This window comes from Chiloscyllium plagiosum, chromosome 2, assembly GCF_004010195.1.
Source record: "Chiloscyllium plagiosum isolate BGI_BamShark_2017 chromosome 2, ASM401019v2, whole genome shotgun sequence".
Lineage (NCBI taxonomy): Eukaryota > Metazoa > Chordata > Chondrichthyes > Orectolobiformes > Hemiscylliidae > Chiloscyllium > Chiloscyllium plagiosum.
The window spans coordinates 142,179,503-142,193,125 of NC_057711.1; the positions used below are offsets into that span (position 1 = coordinate 142,179,503).

The window sequence follows — 13,623 nt, forward strand, 5'->3', positions numbered from 1 at the left end:
TAAGATTCTGAGGGGTCTTAGTAGTCTGGCTGTCATTTCTGAAACTTCTTTGTATGTTAAAGTGGTTAGGGTTTCTGGCTGTGTTTGGTCTGCTTGTCGTGGTTTGTTCTTGAGGAATCTGCGCACTGTATTTTTTGAGTATCCGTTCTTCATGAATATGTTGTATAGGTGGTTCTCTTTTCCGAAGTTCGTCGGTGCTGCAGTGTGTGCTGGCTCGTTGCAATGGTGTTCTGATACAGCTTTGTTTGTGTGTTGGGATGGTTGCTGATGTAGTTAAGTATTTGGTCAGTGTTTGTCGGTTTTCTGTATACGCAGATTTGCAGTTCTTTCGACTGTGACATCCAGGAATGCGAGTTTGTTGTCGGTTTCTTCCTCCTTGGTGAACTTTATGCCTGTGAGGGTGTTGTTGATGATGTTAAATGTCTCTTCTATCTTGTTTCGTTTTGTGATGACACCTTTGTCATCTACGTAGCGGACCCAGATTTTTGGTTTGATGGTTGGTAGGGCTGTTTGTTCTAGTCTTTGCATTACTGCTTCCGCTATGAATCCTGGTAGCGGAGATCCCATGGGTGTGCCGTTGGTTTGTTTGTAGACTATGTTGTTGAAAGTGAAGTGGTTGGTGAGGCACAGGTCCACTAGCTTCATGATGTTTTCATTGGTAATGTGATTGGTGGTTGGTGTGTTTGGGATGGTCTCTTCTAAAAGTGTGGTCAGTGTTTCCTTTGCCAGGTCGATTGTTGATGGAGGTAAAACATCCTGTTTTAAAAAGATATGTTCTGTAAAATGTCCTGAAAATATTTATAGTCATAATCTAAGGCAGCTGTGCATACCAAATAGATTAAGTCTTCACACTTGTTCTCCCAATTATTGTATTTGCTGTCAGTCAGTGGAATTAGAGGCTGACCTTTTCAGAAAAGCCATGATGTGGAGGAGCCGGTGTTGGACTGGGGTGGACAAAGTTAAAAATTGCACAGCACCAGGTTATAGTCCAACAGGTTTATTTGGAAGCACTAGCTTTTGGAGTTCTGCTTCTTCAGGTGGTTGTGGAGTATAAGATCATATGAGACAGAATTTAGAGCAAAAGATTACGGTGTCATACAGTGATATATTGAACAAACCTGGATTGTTAAGTCTTCCATTTTTGGAATGGTTTCGGTTCATTAATATGTAAATTGCAGAATTTCTTTCAAGTCAAGGTAACTTATGGCCTAATACCTCAGCTCAGACAATGGATTGAAGCTGTGAGGTCGGAGTCTGTCTGTATCCCAGACTTGAGTCCGACTACTTCTATTTCCAGAGTGGAATTTACAAACTTTACAAAATACTCCTCAACCGCCTGATGAAGGAGCAGCGTTGCAAAAGCTAGTGCTTCCAAGTAAACCTGTTGGACAGTAACCTGGTGTTGTGTGATTTTTAACCTTCTTCCAAAAAGTTTAGCAAATACCAACCAGTGCTTTAATGGCTAACATGATCCAAAGTGGAAACTTGGAAAGCAAACCTTGTATGGTACATTTAGTTTGTTTCAAGCTCGGTGAGTTTGAATCTTGAACAACAATAGTTATTTATTTGGGACACTGTTGATTTGTGTAATTAATGTGTTTTGTCATAGGTGGTGCTGCAGAAATTGAAATCATGACTGCTGTTTACTTGCAACCATTTGTGGAAGAGTGAGAGTTTAGGGAGGTTAATCAAACTGGGATGAAAAAGTGTTTTAAAGCGAGAGAAGTTGCTTAAAGATAGTGAAAAGGGCAATCAGTTCTGTCATAAGCCTACTTTTTAAAAAAAGTTACTCTAAAGGCACTGCCTGTGCGCCTGAATATCTCCTAATGTGTGTTCAAACACACACACTTCCTACTTTAAACTTGCCATGTTTCCCTTGTGAAACTACATTTTTTTTCAACTAATGGCACTGAATGGGTATGGTCTTGTGGATTGAGATTTGTTGTTGCTCTGTTTTGCAATTTGCAATAATTGTGCCACACAAGATGTTAGGGTGATGAGTGTTTAAATGTGAAGCATGATTGTTTTTGATATAAAATAAACTTTTGCCTCACATTTGCAGTGATTTTAGTGAGGAGAGGGAGAGAAGAAGATTACAGATGATCCTGCTGCATTATATTTTGATTTTTAAAAAAACTTCAAACAAAGGTTGTGGGCTTTGGGCCAACATTTATTGCCCATTCCTAGTTATCCATGAGATCTTGAATATTTGGGTGTCACAGTAGCTCAGTGGTTAGCACTGCTGCCTCACAGCGCCTGGGACCCAGGTTCAATTCTAGCCTCTGGCATCTGTCTGTGTGGAGTTCTTATGTTCTCTCTGTGTATGGGTGGGTTTCTTTGGGGTGCTCCAGTCTCCTGCCACAATCCAAAGATGTGCAGGTTAGGTGAATTGGCCATTCTAAATTGTCACTAGTGTTCAGAGATGTGTAGGTTAAGTGCATTAGTTAGGGTAATTGTAGAATAATAGGGTAAGGGAATGGGTCTGGGTGGGTTATTCTTTGGAGGGTCGGTGTGGATATGTTGGGCAAAATGACCTGTTTCCACACTGTAGGAATTCTATGATTTGTCAGGGATTTGTTTTTGTGACAATTGCTATTTCAAATGCACTGTATTTTGGATCACACTCCTTCCAGTGCCCTGTGGCAGATCTTTTCCAAAGTGACAGGGCAGGAACCTAACTGGTATCAGGAATTGAAATATTTGGGTTACAAGCTCAGAGACAGCAGTGGGCCCACCTCTCCCTCCCCTATTCAAAGGTGTCTTCTTCCCAGACTTTAACTTTCAGAGGTGTTCCCCATCAACCTTTCAGTTTTAACTGAGGAATTATGATAGCATTTCAAACTTGGAATGGGGTCACCGAGGGAAGCACTACCTTCTGAATATTGATTGAAGTTTTAGTGAAATGTAATGCAAAACATTCTGGTTGTTCAAAATTCAAAGTAGCTGTCAAATTTGAAAGCAGAATTTCTTTTTTTATAAATGAAATCTAATATTTTAGAAAAGATGTATATATTTATAATTTGCATGCAATTTTCTGAAAGTTTGTCCTGCATGGAAAATAGTTTTCCCATGCAAGCTTAGAAATCCAAAGGTGAAATGCTATAACATTAACATTTGAATTCGTTTTGACTTGATATTTCTGAAATATTTGGCAGTTGCAGTTTTGATTCAGTCTCTAAATTTTGTATCTTATTGCAGGATTTGGCAGGAAAGATGTTGTAGAACATCTCTTACAAAACGGTGCAAATGTTCACGCACGGGATGATGGTGGTCTGATTCCACTTCATAACGCCTGTTCGTTTGGGCACGCAGAAGTGGTCAGTTTGCTGCTGTGCCATGGGGCAGATTCAAATGCTCGAGACAACTGGAATTATACTCCCTTACATGAAGCAGCAATCAAAGGAAAGATTGATGTCTGTATTGGTAAGTAGTTTGAAATTTTGGAATTTTTAAAAATATCGTTGGCAAGATGTGGGATGTTCAGTGATTGGACCGTCATTTATTGCCCATCCCTAATTGCTCAGAGGGTACTTAAGAGTCACTCTGGGTTTGGAATCACACACAGGCCAGAGTAGGTAAGGTTGGCAGATTTGCTTCCTTATAAGATATTAATGACCCAGCTGGGTTTTTACAGCAATCGACAGTGATTGCAAGGTACTCTTTAATTCAAATTTCTCCACCTGGCATAGACAGATTTGGACCCATGTCCCTAGAACATTGATCTGGGGTTTTGGATTGCTAGTCCAATGACGTTACCACTGTGCCACTGCCTCCCCAAATGATCAAAGCTGAAGAGCGCATAGAGCTAGAAAACGTTCTCAATACGAAGTTTTGAAAGTGGTAGACCTTCACAAAAATGAAGGGGATTTTGATTAACGTGCCAATGATAGATTTGGTAAAGGGAAAAGAAACTTAATGAATAGAATAGTTTCAGTTTGAAATACTCAGTGCTGTTTTGAAAGTTCAGCAGTAGCTGACCAGAAACTTTTTAAAAAAGGGCTAACTATTCCAAATCAATGTTAGTTATAGATACATAACATGTAAAACATGCACAAACTTGGCATGAATGAAAGTGCTAACATAGAAGACACTCTTAACGTTTATTACAAAGGAGAGAAACATTAAAGCTTTTTTTATGCAAGCTCAAATCTCTGGAGAAAGAAGTACTGTTTCTTCACTAAAGGAGCGGGAAGAACATGCAACCAGGATGTTTAGATTTTTGCCATTTTTGATATTGTTTCCATCTTTTAGGAGAACACACTAATTTTGCCCTTCAAACAAGAATTAATTATCTTGTAATAAACATTGATGTTTTAAACATTGAATTATTTGCAAATCTTGATGCAACTTGACAGCATCTACTTCCTTTTATTGAAAATGTGACCTTTGCAAGGCAATTGTTTGTTACATGTCATCAGTTTACATTTCAGCTCCTATGCTTGCTTTTATACTTCCAGAAAATATTAACGTTAATTTAAATGCTTTTGCTCCATTGTAGTCAGGGAGTCACTGGCTTGATTTTTCTTTCCATTGAATCCTCCAACTCATGATTTGAGGGCAGTTTACTTAATGGTCCTTTGGTAAAGAGCTGGGTTAGGAATTTAGCTGGTCACTGACTGTAATGATTTCCTATAGTGAGGCAAGCTTTTATTTGAGGTTGTTTTGCTTTTGCTGCATTAAACAATTCACGCTGCAGTTCATAATTGATTTTAGCTCTGTCAGAGTAAATGTTCGGCCTACAGCTTTTTTATAACTTTATTAGATAGTAATTACCATTATTTCAGCACAGAAGGAGACCATTCAACCCAGTTGTCTACACCAGTTTTCTGAGCATTCTCTAGGGCTACTCTCTACCCTAATCCCTGTAACCTTGCACATTGTTCCTTTTCATATAATAGAATTAATCTATTGATCCTTGTATGAAAGGAAATAGCTTCTCTCTAATTTGTCCAGATCCCTCATGATTTTCAACAGCTCCATCAGGTCTCTTCTCAGTCTTCTCCAACGAAAGGAGTCTTAATTTCTCCAGCCTATCTTCATAACTGAAGTTCCTTATCCCTGAAACAATTCTTGAGTTTTTTTCTGTACCTTTCTAATATTTTCACTGCCTTCCTGAAGTGTGGCACCCAGAACTGGATGCAATACCTCACCTGAGGCCAAACTAGTGTCTTATATACGTTAAAATAACTTTGGTTCTTTTGAATTTTATGCTCCTTTTAATAAAGCTAAAGATGCTGTATACTTTCTTAATTTCACTCTAATCTTGTCATGCCATCCATGATGGCATATGGATATAAAAGCCCAGGTTCCTAAAGATTCTTGTGGTAGTGTACTGTTCCTGCCTCTGGATCAGAAGGTCTAGGTTCAAGCCCTACTTGCTTGAACAGGTTAGGACACACCTTCAGAGCAAGTTGATTTTAAAAATTAGTTTACACCCAGTTCCCTCTGCTCCTGCCCCCCTTATTATTGTCATAATGTAAATGGTTGATTCTAACCACTTTGCAATCAACACTTCCTCTAAGCTCTGCATGCGCACAGTTACTTCGAGTGGTCAATATGCCCTTTCTATTTGCAGCATTGCTTTCCAGTTCCAGAAGTTGCTGCCACACGCACACATCTTGTGTGGAAGAAAAAAGGCTAGCAGGAATGTTGATTGCAGTCACTTGCCATCTGATAGGAATTGACATGTTCAGTCTGTTTGACACGCTACTAGTTTTGACCTGAATCACAAGACAGTGGGTTCAGATATAACTTCTGGATTTTCACCTGGTATTTCAAAGCAGTGTTGAGAGAGTGTTAGGTGTTGGTGATGTTCCTTGTGTGTGGTAACAATTTCATATTATTTCAAGAGAAGGGAATTCTGAACAACTGTTCTCCATTACCAGAAAGATTAGTCATTAATTCATTTGTTTGTGGACTCAACAGGACTGGGTTTGCTGCTGTTTTTTTTCATGGACAGTGACACCACAAAAACTCAACTTATTAAATCACATTTGCCTTTGGCAAAAGCATGGAGTTGTCAAGAGCACAACAAAGTCAGCAAAGGGATATCAATCAGTGAAATGAAGGAGTAAAATTTCCACAAATAGAGTAAAATGTGGGAAAATATAAGTTTGACTACAGTGGGAAGGACAGAAAAGCAGAAAATTATTTAGCTGGAAAAAAACTGCATAATGTGATATAGTGATCTAAGTGTCACATTATGTGAATCACATTCAGTGAGCATGTGGGTACAGCAAATAATTAGAAAGATGTATGAAATGTATTGTAGTGATTCTTGAGATAATGAACAAATTAGACAAAGGGAAACCAGTACATGTGATCCGTTTGAATTTCAAGAAGGCCTTTGACAAGGTGCTACACAGGAGGCTGCAAAATAACATAAGAGTCCATGGTGTTAGGGGCAAGGTACTGACACGGAGAGATGATTGGCTGACTATTAGAAGGCAGAGATGGGGATAAAGAGGTCTTTATCACGATGGCAGCTGATGACCAGTGGCATTCCACAGGGGTCAGTGTTGGGACCACAAATATTCATGTTCAACATTAATAATCTGGACAGAGTAACTGAGGGTATTAAGTTTGTATATGATGTAAACATATCATTTCAAAGGGGCAGATAGTGTTAAGGAAATGGGCAAGCTGCAGATGGATTTGGAGAGTGGCAAAGAAGTGGTGGATGGAATAGTATGTGGGAAAGTGTGATGTTACGCACTTTGGCAGGAAGAATAGAGGCATGCACTGTTTTCAAAACTGTACCAGGCTTTGGGAATCTTAAGCACGAAGAGAGTCTTTGTTCAGGATTTTCTTAAGGTTAACATGCAGGATTAGTAAGGAAGGTAAATGCAATGTTAGCATTCATTTCAAGATTACTAGCATGCAAGAGCAGAGATATGCTGAGGCTGTATGAGGCTCTGGTCAGAATACATTTATAATATTAAGTTGTTTGGACATTGTATCCAAGGAAGAGTGTGCTCGTGATGGAGGAGGTCCAGAGGAGGTTTATAAGAATGGTCCTGGGAATCAAATCTTGTCGTATGTAGAGCAGTTGAGAACTCTGGGTCTGTCTGTAATGGAATTTGGAAGGGTGAGAGGGCAGCTGATTGAAACTTACAGAATACTGTGAGGCTCAGATAGAGTGGATATGGAGAAGGTGTTTCCATTAGTGATTCATAGAGATGTACAACACAGAAACAGACCCTTTGGTCCAACTTATCCAAAGTCTCCTTGATCAGCAACACTCCACAGGACCTTACCATTAAGTGTATAAGTCCTGTTCTGATTTGCCTTTCCAAAATGCAGCACCTCACATTTAGCTAAATTAAACTCCATCTGCCACTCCTCAGCCCTTTAGTCCATCTGGTCAAGATTCTGTTGTACTCTGAGGTAATCTTCTTTGCTGTCCACTACACCTCCAATTTTGTTGTCATCTGCAAACTTACTAACTATACCTCCTATAATCACATCCAAATCATGTGTATAAATGATGAAATGCAGTGGACCCAGCACCGATCCTTGTGGCACACCACTGGTCACAGGCCTCCAGTCTGAAAAGCAACCCTCCACCTCAACCCTCTGTCTTCTACCTTCGAGCCAGCTCTGTATCGAAATGGCGAGCTCTCCCTGTATTCCATGAGAAGGAGAGGCCAGCACCTGAGCAAATAGCTTAAGATTCAAGGTGTGATCCTTTAAAACTGAGATGAGCAGGAATGTCTTCAGCCAAAAGGCGATGAATCTGTGCAACTCATTGCCGCAGAAAGCTGTAGAGGCCAAGTCATTAAGTGTATTTAAGGCAGTGGTAGGTAGATTCTTGATTAGTATGGAGATGAAGGGCAATGGGGAGAAGGCAGAAGAATGAGTTTGGGAAACATATCAGCCGTGATTGAATGGCAGAGCAAACTCTGGGCCAAATGGTTCAATTTTGCTCCTATATCTTACGGTCTTATGGAACCAGTCTTATTTGCATGGGAACATTGGTATCTCATTCTTAGATTTGAAAAGGTTACAGAATAATTTACTCAAGTGATTTAGACCTATAGCACAGAAAAATCACCCGTTGACCTGTTGCATCCATGCTGGTCAGATGCAGCTGGTCAACTATTATAATCCAGTCTCTCCAATCTCTCTTCACAACTGAAACTCTCCAACCCAGGCAACAGCCTGGTAAATCTCCTCTGCGTCTTCTCCAGTACAATCACATCCCTCATATAATGTGGATTCCAAAACTGCATACAGTACTCTTGCTGTGGCCTAACTAATGTGTTATGTATTTCCAGCATAATCTTCCTGCTCTTAAACTCCATGATGCAATTAAAAAAGGCACGTATATCAAATACCTACTTAGCCACTTTATTTACCTGTCCTGCTACCTTAAAGGACTGGTGTACATACACACCAAGGTTCCTCTGATCCCTGGTGCCTCTAAGGGTCTAATGCTTATCATATGCATAAGTGCATCATCTCATTAATCTGCATTGAAGATTACCTTTAAAATTATCACATTGATTGAAACTAATGTTGATAAAATGTTTCCATTGATGGACAAAATATGTTTAAAGGGCAAAAAGATTAGCAGAGTGAGTTGAAGATGAGGTTGCATAAACATTGTTCATGGAGAGGTTTGTTCTGTTCCATCTTGATCTACAAGAAGTATTGTTGAAGCAGAGACTATTAAATTATTGTTGTCAAGAGTGACTGCTTTTGAAGAAGAGTAGTTAAATTTTTGGGACAAGTGGAATGTAGAATTAGTCTAAGTGGTCCATGATGAAACGGATGCAATTCTAGTATCTGTTCATGCATTTGGGTCTTTACATTATATGTTTGTAAAACTCTTTTTTTGTGCTAGGCCTAGCTTATTAACTACAACTGAAATTTCTGACTCTATCTCTTTGGAGTGGCATGATGGCGCAATGGTTAGCACTGGTGCCTCTCAATGTTGGGGACCTGGGTTCAATTTCAGCGTTGGGTGACTGTTTCTGTGGAGTTTCCATCAGGTGCTCTGTTTTCTTCTCACAGTCCAAATATGTTCAAGTTAGGCAGATTGGCTATGGTAAATTGCCTTTGGTGTTGAGGGATGTACAGGCTAGGTGGATTAGCCATGGTTAATGCGGGATTACAGGGATAGGATGGGATGTTCTTTGGAGGGTCTGTGCAAACGAGCTAGGCTAATGACCTCTTTCAACACTGATTCTGAGTCTGAGTTCCCAGTTGAATTGTCTATAGCATTTAGTGATGCAAGTCAATTTACATTAGTTTCTCAGATTTGTCTCACATTGTGTAGTTTGTTTGAATTCCTATGATATGACCAGAATCTGTCAGCATGTTGTAAAGGTGGTACCTCAAATATTGATTACTGGTTCTAGATATTAAAGATGTTCAGCACTAAACTCTTCCAAGACGATTCCTTTGAGTATTCCCACTTATTTGGAGGCATGCATATCTGTATATGTTCTTCTCCTTCTGTCCTATCCTGTCCTATTTGTATGTGTAGGCTGAATTATCTTCTAAGGATACTACAGAATACTAAAGATGCATAAATACTCTGCACTTGTGTGGCCTAAGTGTGACTCCAGACCTTTAACTTCCCTCTGAGCAATTAGGGATGGGCAATAAATGCTGGACTGGTCAGTGACGTCCCACATTCTGTGAATGAATTTTTTAAAAAGTACATTTGTAACATTTGAGTAAAACTTTCAAGCTGCCATACCACTAACTGTTTTGTATCAGCTGAACATTGGATCCCATGAAGTCACTGCACCATTACAATTTCCTAACCTACAATTATAGCACTAATATGCTACAAGGTTGCTTTTGTCTATACTACAAGTTATAGAAGAGACAGTACATTAGCTGGATGCAACGGTGTTTGCACGGAGGGATTGTGGAGATCGTTTTTAATAGCAGTGCGCAGTCTCCTGTAATGATCTGGCATTAGTTAAAACCATTTGAAAACAGGATTTATGTTTTTAAGAAAAGCTCTGCTAGTTCCCTAGAGACCAAGCAATGTTAGAATGTCTGAAGGAAATAAGATATTGAATGATTTTGCCATGTTTTTGCTTCAAGGCCCTCAAGGGTTGAATGCAGTCCTTAACAGAAATATATAGAGAAACTCAGCAGGCCTGCGGACATAGAAACCAAGTTAATGTGTTAAGTCTCTATGACTCTTGCCTTAAAAGGAATATTCAGGACTGATTCTGAAAATTCAGTAATGCACAAATGTTCAATTCTGTACTTAAAGAAGAATCCTTTGTGGGTAAAACAGCCAATTGATGTCTGATTCACCACTCGTGTTCACAGTGAGTGAGGCGTAATGTTGGTTTATCTATCTCTGGACCTGGTGGCCTGGGTTCATCTCCCACTTGCTTCAGAAATATGTCACATCTGAGCAAGCTCATTAGAGAATTTTTTTAAAAAATGCATGTTGATTTAAACAATGGAGTAATTTAGGGGAGGCTACAGCCTACAGTTATTATAGCTGGACTGTTAATCTAGAGACCCAGGTTCAAATTCTGCCATAGCAGCTGGTGGAATTTGAATTCAATTCTTAAAAATCTGTAGTTAGAGTCTAATGATGACCATGAATCCATTGTTGATTGAACCAGATAGACTTTTGTGACACTAATGACTTGAGGGAAGGAAACTGCCATCCTTGCCTCGTCTGGCCACATGTGACTCCAGACCTATAGCAATGTGGTTGCCTCTTCCCTTGAGGCAAATCTGCATGAGATTGCCACTCCCTGGAAAATCTGGTCCAACGTATCCTTAAAAAAAAAAGTATGAATCACAAAACTACTTTTCCAAACAGAAAATATTTGGAAAGGTGAATTACATTCTTGGGCTGCTGCTGTTATGTGGAAAAAAAACCTATTAGCTGCCTTTTAACTGTACTGGCTCAACAATCCTCTTATAATTCTTAATTTACTAACTGTCAATAGCATCTGGCTATCTGACTGTCCTGACTCACTGCTCCACTGCTGACCCTCCTTTTACGAATGCTTCAGCTTACTGACCCAAGCCTCATTCATCCTGACTGAGCCTTATAATCACCACACTGATCACCGTGCTACTTGCCTTCTGCTCATCACATCATACCCCTTCTTGCTTGGTGTCTGACCCTTGCAGCATGCTTTTAGGAGCAGCAAAATGTTTGTGCTCAAAAGGAAACTAGAAGGGACCGAGCAAAAAAGTAAGAAGCTGCAAGTCGAAGTGACTGAAATAATCATCGAGGGAGGCAAGCAACAGCAGGGTTAGCAAGGAGGCAGGAAGCAGGAGGTAGTGGTGGTGGATGGCAAAGTATTTATTTGTTTTTAAATGGCACATTGATGACCCTAAAGCAAAAATGGTAACAGACCACAAGAAAGTTCCCTGAATTATGAATCGCACTAAAACAAAAACACACTTCAGTTGAGAACCCATATAGATCTGTAAAGCTGTTTGGAAATGGAGCTCCATGAATTTTATTCAGTGACAGTGAACAAGTCAGTATCATGAGAATTTTCTCATGTGGTGATGTTTCCATAATCTATTGTTGTCACTAGTTTGAATGAAGCTGCTAAGTGGGTTGCTGCAATGCTTTCTGCAGATGGTGCATTGCACTGGAATGAATCTTTTAGGTGGCAGATGGGATGTCATTCAAGTCACCTGCTTTGTTCTGGAGTCTTGAGCTTCTGTCAGAGCGGCACTCATCCAGGCAAATGTAGAATGGTTAGTTAGACTTCTGACTTGTGGCTTGGTACTTAATAGACAGATTTTGGATAGTCTGGAGGTGAATTGCTCACCACTGAATTTCTATCCACTGACCTGCTCATGTAGCCACTATTTGTTTTTCTATCCACTGACCTGCTCATGTAGCCACTATTTGTTTAGCTGGTGCAGATCAGTTTCTGGATGTTGATTGTGGGTGATTCAGCACTGGTAATGTTATTAAATGTAAAGGAGATGAGGTTGGTTTTACCTTGTCAGAGATGATAATTACCTGCACTTGTGTGATGTAGTTGTTACTTGGAGAAAGTGAGGATTGCAGATGCTGGAGAATTAGAGTCAAAAAGTATGGCACTGGAAAAAGCACAGGTCAGGCAGCATCCAAGGAGCAGAAGAATTGACGTTTTAGGCATAAGGCCTTCATCAAGAATGTTACTTGCCATTTAACAGCCCAGTCCTGTCTTTCATATCTCCGGTGTCGTCAGTGAACACCTGTTCTTGTGACCTCACAGAGGTAAGGTTATTAAAGCAGCTAAGATGAATGGACTTATGACAGTCTTAGAGTGCTGTCCTGAGAAAAGTTGATTGGCCTTCAACAATTGCAGTCACCTTTTCCTTGTGCTAGATATAAATAAGAGAGTTCCAGCCTCTAAACATAGACACACACGTATATACAGACACACATTCCCTTTATCCTGTATTTTTCTGAGAACTTTGTGAAGACATAATTTGGTCAAATGCTGCCTTTAACTGATGTAATCTTTAGCCTATTTGTCTGTTTTTGAAACAAGACTGTAATGAGGTCTTGGAGCCAAAACAACATGGCAGAAATCAAACTGTTAGTGTGAAGGCCGCGATAGTTAAAGTTCCGCTTGTAGGACTGTTGGTGACAAGTTCCATTGTTTTGTCAAAGATCTGTTGGCTTTATCGGGCAGTAATTGTCCAAATTGTATTAGTCTTTTTTTCCAACAATTCATACCTGGGTCACTTTCCACTTTATGTAGATGTCAGTATTGTAGCTATAATGGCATGGATTGGATGGGGGAAAGATTGTTCATCACCATGAGTGTCTGGAACTACAGCCAGTAGCCTTTGCTGCAGCTATTGCCTTTGTATGTCCTTGATATCATATGGAGTGAGTAAAAATTATTTGTCATGCTTGGTCCTCAGAAATTGGCTAAGATAGATCATTATGCTGTGCTACTTGCTGAAAATTGATTCAAATGCTTCAGTCTTGCCTTTGCACTCAACTGCTCGGCTGTTCTATCATTCAAAGTTAGGATGTTTATTCGTCCCATCATTTATTCATAACTGGATTCAGAGCTTTGATCTGATGGTTGGTTGTGTGAACTCTTGACATTTACCTTGTAATTCTTCAGAACTGGGAGCAACAATTCAACAGGGACAATTTCAGCACTGAACATATTCCAAGATTTCACTTGTATTTCTTTAAAGTGAGTTGCAACTTGTGTGGTGAAGTGATTAGGTAAAATAAACTGTTAGGAAATCAGTTGTACTAATATACAAACAATTTATGTCCCACATGGCTCCTTTTAATTTGATTTGCCTTTGCTTGTGTAGACTAAGATAGCACTCTGGCTTTAAATTTGGCTCTTTGAAAATAACAAGTCCCTGTTTGCCCTTCATATCTGCTTTAAGATCATTTTTTTTTAATGTTCAGCAGACTAAGTCCATTTAGGCCACTGTGTTAATGGAGAAAGCAGAAGTTTGCTTCACCTTACTGTGAGAAAGTGAGGACTGCAGATGCTGGAGATCAGAGCTGAAAATGTGTTGCTGGAAAAGCGCAGCAGGTCAGGCAGCATCCAAGGAGCAGGAGAATCGACGTTTTGGGCATGAGCCCTTCTTCAGGAATGAGGAAAGTGTGCCAAGCAGGCTAAGATAAAAGGTAGGGAGGAGGGACTT

General features: G+C 39.8%; 1 protein-coding gene across 2 annotated transcripts in view; it reads left to right on the top strand.

Annotated features, from left to right (window-relative positions):
- The window catches only part of tnksa (tankyrase, TRF1-interacting ankyrin-related ADP-ribose polymerase a), a 150,924-nt gene that overhangs the window by 23,417 nt on the left and 113,884 nt on the right, over positions 1-13,623 (top strand). For both annotated transcript variants that reach the window (XM_043719972.1, XM_043719981.1), the window contains exon 2: positions 3,199-3,423. In XM_043719972.1, coding sequence (XP_043575907.1) covers positions 3,199-3,423 — 225 coding nt within the window. The remainder of the gene's footprint in view (positions 1-3,198; positions 3,424-13,623) is intronic.